The sequence below is a fragment of the Limulus polyphemus genome, unplaced genomic scaffold (genome assembly GCF_000517525.1).
Source record: "Limulus polyphemus unplaced genomic scaffold, Limulus_polyphemus-2.1.2 Scaffold1573, whole genome shotgun sequence".
In the NCBI taxonomy this organism is placed as follows: Eukaryota; Metazoa; Arthropoda; class Merostomata; order Xiphosura; family Limulidae; genus Limulus; species Limulus polyphemus.
In genome coordinates this window covers 170,944-178,002 of record NW_013667183.1, presented here as the reverse complement: position 1 = coordinate 178,002, position 7,059 = coordinate 170,944, and the positions used below count along the sequence as shown (strand labels likewise).

At 29.5% G+C, this 7,059-nt stretch overlaps 1 protein-coding gene across 2 annotated transcripts in view; it reads left to right on the top strand.

Annotated features, from left to right (window-relative positions):
- Nucleotides 1-7,059, top strand: part of LOC111086943 — a 45,521-nt gene that overhangs the window by 32,455 nt on the left and 6,007 nt on the right. Inside the window, exons 6-10 of one of the 2 annotated variants that reach the window (XM_022391844.1) lie at nt 1,936-2,084; nt 2,250-2,361; nt 3,353-3,393; nt 4,776-4,967; nt 6,181-6,266. In XM_022391844.1, coding sequence (XP_022247552.1) covers nt 1,936-2,084; nt 2,250-2,361; nt 3,353-3,393; nt 4,776-4,967; nt 6,181-6,266 — 580 coding nt within the window. The remainder of the gene's footprint in view (nt 1-1,935; nt 2,085-2,249; nt 2,362-3,352; nt 3,394-4,775; nt 4,968-6,180; nt 6,267-7,059) is intronic. The other variant, XM_022391845.1, reaches the window with a different exon arrangement.

The window sequence follows — 7,059 nt, the reverse complement described above, 5'->3', positions numbered from 1 at the left end:
CTGTAATTATTACTTGTTTTGTTTTTTGCTTTGAAAAAAGAAAATGTGCTCTTTAAGAATATATATATATATATATTTTAATTACCTCCACCACCGAAGGTGATGGAGGTTGTTTTTATCCCTCTGTGTGTGTTTGTCACAAGGATTTCTTGAAAATGGCTGAATGAATTTGAACAAAAGCTGGTATACATTTAGACTATGACCCAACTTAGAAGTGTTTGGTTTTTGGAGGGTCGAGGTCACCACAAGGTCATAAAAATCCAAAAAAATCTTTATCATGGGACCAATTTTTCACACTGTTTTTACCCTATAACTCAATAACTCATCAGATTTTGATGAAACTTGATGGACTTATGTAGTATATTATTCCTCATTGTCCTGCAAAAAACGATCCATGTCTGATGATAATAATGGACTTATGGACACATTTTCATATTTTTGAAGAACCAAATATGATCAACACTGTAGTGGAGGTGTGCTCTATTGAGTGCCCCTCTAATTTCAACTGTTTTAACATTGTCATTTGTGATGTTTTTTGCAGTGCTTTTACAAGTAAATAGGGTTGTTATTTTTTATTCCTGTATCATTTAATTTTCGACAATTTTAGTGAAAGTCAAGCAGTGTTTCGTAAACTTAAGTGTGTTTTTTTAGAAAAACCATAAAGATGTTTTAAAGTTATTTTATTAAATACATGTCTAAATAGATATAATTTTTTAAAAATTAAAATGTTTCTGGTGAAATTTAATCAAGTTTTCAAAATTGGAGGTTTAGTGATGAAGAAACTTTAGTGTGTGTGAGTAACATTATAAAATTACAAACGTTACTCGAGTATCGAGATGTTTTACCAATTTCTAAATAACGTGAAGACTTACAGAACTAGCTAGTGTTGTGAGAATATTTATATGAGCAACCCCTTTTCTTTTATGTAAAAAATACTAGTTTGTATAGGTCAGACTACTAAATTCAAACACTTATTCAACCACAAAACAAATTGAAAAAGTAATTAAAACACTTATAACTGGAATCAGTAATGTGCAGAGAACATTAAAAGGGCAAGGGTTCATTAAGAAAAAAGGGCACTTTTCAGCATTGTAAGGCAAGCCTTTGGGGGGGGGGGGTATTAGCGGAAACTGTGGAAAATTTGGGTTTCTTCTGCTACACATAGGGTAAAAATCTATAAAAAAACAAACAGATCTTCTTTTACTGCCATTCAATTAATCTTATAAACATTTATGATCTAAAACTAAACAGTAAATTTTTGCATATTAGCACTTAATAGCATATTACAATCATTCTTTTTACTTTGTAGTCCTATAATACTTTGTGTTCCATTTATTTTAAGTCTGAAATTATTTTTTCTTTCTAAACAACTCATAGCAAGCAAGGTGGGAAATCAGGTGTATCGTTTTGTAGTTCTTGACAATTTGTATAGAAGAGAAAAAAGGGTCCTTTTGGGGGCATAAGGGCAGGAAAGCAGGTGCTTGAGTCAACCCTCCCAAATTGACTGGAATTAACAAACCAAAATATAATTACACATAACAATATTTGAATACATGTATAGAAATAAAATCCACACCTCTTTTTTTCCTTTTTCTCTCTCTAGGTGGAATGAATAAATTGATCAAACAAGTGTAAAATACAAATAGAGAAAAAAAAACAGAATGATGCTAGATTTCAGGCAAAAAAACTAGTCTCAGTTTTGAAGGATGCTGTATGGTAGATATGTATCCAGTTGTGTTATATGCAATTCTTCTTCTATTAAATTATTCATTTTCATTTTGGCAGGACTACATGTGAATTCACCAATATACAAAACACCATCTGTGCAATAACTTGCAGCAAAATTGAATATCACATTAAAGTTGGCTTTTACTAGATTTTATTCAATGATGTTTATTTTTTGTTATTATAATACTGTATGAATTTTGTCTTCAGGTTCTAAGAAATTGTCTGATACTCAACCAGAAGCAAAGGACTTGACAATTGGAAATACAAAACCAAATATTACAGTGCTTTCATCAGGGCCTTCTTCAACTGCTCTTAGTCCACAAACTTTTTTTCTGCCATCAGTTGCCTTCACCAAGGTAAAAATGAAAATACTAAGTACCTTTCAAATTAGTATCTGCATTTTTTGTCTGAGAAAAAAAGGACATTTTATGTAGAAGCATAATTAATCAATAGCACATGTTTCTACTGAATTTCTTATGTTCATTTGATGTGATAAATTACTAAATTACAAAACTTTTCAGGCAGTGGCTGTCAGTGATTGTCAACGTAACTTATTAGTGGGAGCAGCCAGTCAAGCTTTAACTGGTCAACCATCTACAAGCAAGCTTCCACAGTCTTCTATTTGTATCAACAGTAAGTTAGAAATAGTCTTCAATACGACATTTTTCTGCCTTTAAAAATGTACTAGCTATTACTGTATGATATAACTTATTTTTAAGATTTGAGCTAGGTTATGGTGATTATATAGTTTTTGTAATGTTCTGTTGTAATCTGAGACAGGTTTGAATATATTATATAAAAAAATTTCTGATATGCAAATCAGTAAGTCACATGACAAACACAGTCGATATAAAGCTGTGGTGGAATGGCATTTTGACATTGAAAGGTAGCCACCGAAAACATATTTTCAGATCAGGGATGTAGATGTCCCTTGTACATTATAACATTGGAAAACAAAAGAATATAGATTTACTTCAAAACAAAGGAATGAGAATTAACTGGGACACCAGGACTGTACACAAAGAGACCCACAACAAGTTGTTACCTCAGCTGTAGTAAGGAACATGCTACTTCTTGTAAGAATCTACAAACACAAAGGTCAGTAGCAAAAGCTACCCATATGCCCCTTGCAACAATAAACAACATATTCAAATAAGGCTTGACATTGAAGGCTTTCAGTAATGTTCTCAGTTTTTATTTGCAGGAACAAATGAATAAAGAAAACTGCTGTATATTTTCTTTACTTACATATAAATAGGCTTTACAGTATATGTAAATTAATATGTGCTAATTACATTAAGTCATTTTTCTTTGCTCTAAAGGTGCTGCCTACAATATTGTGGTTGTAACATAGAAGTTACACTCTTGGCCATAACTCTATCACCTTTATTGACTTGGTTATATCGAAAACATTTACATTGTCTTGTGTATAATAATGGTAGTTATATTCTCATAGTTAGAACAGTTGTATTTATACTATGTATGTGCAGTTATATGAATCTTTCGTTTATTGTGTTCTAAACTGATAGTCACACATACTTTCAAAAATCTATTTTATGCTTTTAGTTTCAGATTACTTTTAATTTTAAATTATTTTTGCCTATTTCTTTGCCAATTTTTTTAGGTTCAAAAAACTCAGCCAGAAAGCTTTCATCAACTGTGAATGTAAGCTAAACTTCTTTTGTTTGATAATTGCTTATTGGAAAATAATTTTTATCCATAAAACAACTTGTGACTTGTTTCTTAAAAACCATGAATTATCAAAGAATTTGATTATATGCTCTGTTTATTCTTACACTTAGGTGATAAAAATTCAATAATTTTTTTTTCAAGTTTCTGTTTCTTCAATTTTGCTAATGAATATGACAGTGAAATTTCAATCACATTCATTTTTAACAGGCAGTTCATGAGAAATTGTGTAATATATTGTAAATGATAAACATTAAAAGTAAAATTTATTGAGAAGATGACATAATGTGTTGTTTCCATTAAATGATGGAAACCTGTTCTTGCATAAAAACATGATTAATATTTAATTTTGAATAGTACATTATAGCCTGTTTCAGCATCAGATATATTTTTATTAATGCTTATTGAATTTGCTAGAAACTGTTCTTTTGATGCCAACAATGCTTATATATAATATTTTTTGTTTAACTCTTTGCTTCTGAGCCTGGCTCTTTTGTACACATCATGAGCTTTTACAGTGTTTTATTCAAACTTTAATTAAATAACTTTATCATCAACATATGTCAATCAACTTAAGAAGAAAGTGCAGTTTATAATTCAGATTCTAAGTTTCAATTTCTTAATTTAAAAATTTATATATATATATATATAAAAATTCTCAGTGTTCATTTTTTTTGTGTCAAATGATGCATCTGTTAGGGTACAGGAAATAGAGGTAAAATATATAGTTTTACGGAAAAAAACTTTCAATATTCATATAAGAGTTTTTATAGGTTTTGCAAATGAAATATAAAACTAAGATAAAAAGAAGTATTTTATTCTTAGCATAAAAATCACCTTTTACTCAGACTGACTCAGTAAAGGCTTCAGAAATTCATAGTCAAATGCTTAGTGGTGATCATATTTTTCTGCTGTGAATGATAAAGGAATTGCTTAACATATTTATTGCTTACTTAGAAAACCAGATAAATTGTAGTACTTTTCAGACATTCACATTGCTTAATTTCATGAAAACACATATAGCAAATTCAGAATTACAGTAAACATTAGTATGTAGAGCTTCAAAGATATGGAGTTGGTCAGTTTGACTGAGCCCCATGAACAGTTGGTTAATATAATTGTGCAGAATAATTTACGAGTTAAATAGTATTGAAAAATACATTAAACTTGTTAATATATGAATGAAAATGTTTGCCCATACAAAGCTGTTTTTATTTATGAAACTTAAAAATACAAAACACATTACATCAATGATTGATGCATAAATATACAAGATATAAAGTCTATAACCTGGATATTAGTGTGCCTAGACTGTGATACACATCAATGTTCAAATAGCCTCTTCTCATCTTCTTCAGCTTGATAAAGATGAGTGGAAGAGAGTCAATATGTATCACAAACCAGGCATTCAGTGCAGCAAAAATTGTATGAAACATAATGCTTTATTTCTTTCCTGTTTGAAGTCATTCATGGACCACAGAGTCAAATATAAAGAACACAGACAAGTTAACCACATTAATGCAGAACAGAAAAGAAGATGTGATATCAAGGTGAGGAACCCCTTTAATGTTCAAATCGTGCACTTGGTTTGCCTTAGGAAATTTATAGAAACATTATCACTTTAAATGAAAGATGCAGCCTATTATTTGTAGTAGAAAATTAAAAAAGAATGAAATTAACAAAAATTAAATGATGGTTCACCTCTATTTATGTTACACTTTTCAGAGCTAAATCATTTAAAAACAAAATAAAAAGAATAAAAGGATTTCCTGCTCTCAGAGCTTTGAATACAACAATATATTTACTGTGTTGAAGTAAACATTTTCAGGAATAACACTGCTGATTACAGATTTTATGTCAACACCATATTCTGAAAAAAAAATCTGAAAGCTTAACCAGTACTACTAAGCCAGGTGATAGTCTCACACACATAAGATCTAATTACTATTAGGCAGTTCCTAAAACTAGCTATTTTAAAGCTTTAAATCATTTTGATCAAGGTTGCCCTGTTTTATATTATATAATTTTTAATTACTTTGAAATTTAAAGTAAAACACCTAAAAATTTGTGGTGTTTAAGTGAATGAAAGCTCCAACAAAAAAAAAGTAACTTAAAGGTAACAAGTTAAGACTTAAGAATTTTAATACATAAAGTAATTTTATACTTTTTTGTGTACATTCATGGAAAACATAGTAGTGCATCAAAAGCATCAGATGTGTGTTTTATACAATTAACTTTGAGTACCGTCTAGTGATCATATTAATTGTGCTTTGAACTGATCATTCTAAAGTTCTTATGAATAGTGGTGCCTATGGATAGCTCTAGAACATGCTGTTACAAGAATCATTCAGAGGCACTGCTATTCAGATGTTTTATGTATTTTAATAATATAAAGACAGATATAGTAATAATAAATAGACTGAAGAAATAGTACACATGAAAATATCAAAATTTGCATCCATGTAAATTTGTTGTTCCCTAATACTATAGACTATATTGCTTTAGAGATTAATTTAAAGTGTGTAGTTCTTCTTAAAGTTTAGTTATTATTTTAGTTTTATCTTTCTCTCTTGACACTCATGGTGCTTCAAATATTTTTTTTTTACACAAGTCTTTTGTTTTTGTTCCTTCACTCCAAATATTTTTGCAGTTGAAATCATATGCCTATTTCCTTGTAAATTTATGTTTTTATTCTAAAAGAAAAATGTAAAACATACCAATTTTAAATCATCGGACTTATAGAAATGTTAATGTTTTTTTCAGTATGGTTTTGATACCCTTCGTGAACTTATCCCATCTCTTAATCATCATTCCCACTCCAAGTTTAGTAAGGCTACCACTACAGAAGGGTAATGGAGAGTAATTTTATGAAAATTCTCTAATGCTCTTAGTTTTAACTTTAGCTTTTTTAAAAAAAGAAATATTACAATTTTAAATTTTTTTCTGTAGCTACGGTAGTGTCAAATGTATGGGTAAGGGCTTTTTTTTTTTTACATAACTGCTTATATGTTAATATTTGTGTTTATATAATGAAAATGTTTTACATTCAGTGCATGTGTTTTTGTTTGCAAAGTTTGTGATATTCTTATGTATGGGGAAAAAAGTAATATAAATCTTGAAGGTGTACTGTATATTTAGCTTGAATCTGTTGATAAAAACCTAAAGCTTATGGTCTTTTTTTATTATTATAGTTTATTTTACTGACAGTTTTTGTTTTTTGTAGTTATATTTCTTTCTTGGTCCTCTTTGTTAGCATAATCTGCTCCAAAACATCTTAGGTGTGAAAAAAAAAGGTGCAGCCAAAAAAAAGATTGAACATGCACATTAAAGGAATGAAATCAACATTTGTGGCCAAACTGGTAACTACACTTATAGCATTGATAAGAATTTTCCAGCAAGTATTCATTCATTAGGTAGCCAGGCCACATCTTTTGTTCAACATAGGGTGTGATGATGGGTAAAACAAAATACGCAGCCTAGCTAAGTAATGAATAAATATTTGCTATAAAATTCTTATCAATGCTATAAGTGAAATTACCAGTTAGGCCAAGAATTTTGATTTCATTCCTTTAAGTTACACTGTCATTGTCATGATATAAAAGACTGTTTCATTCAGATAGTATTGATTAATTTAGTTTTGTG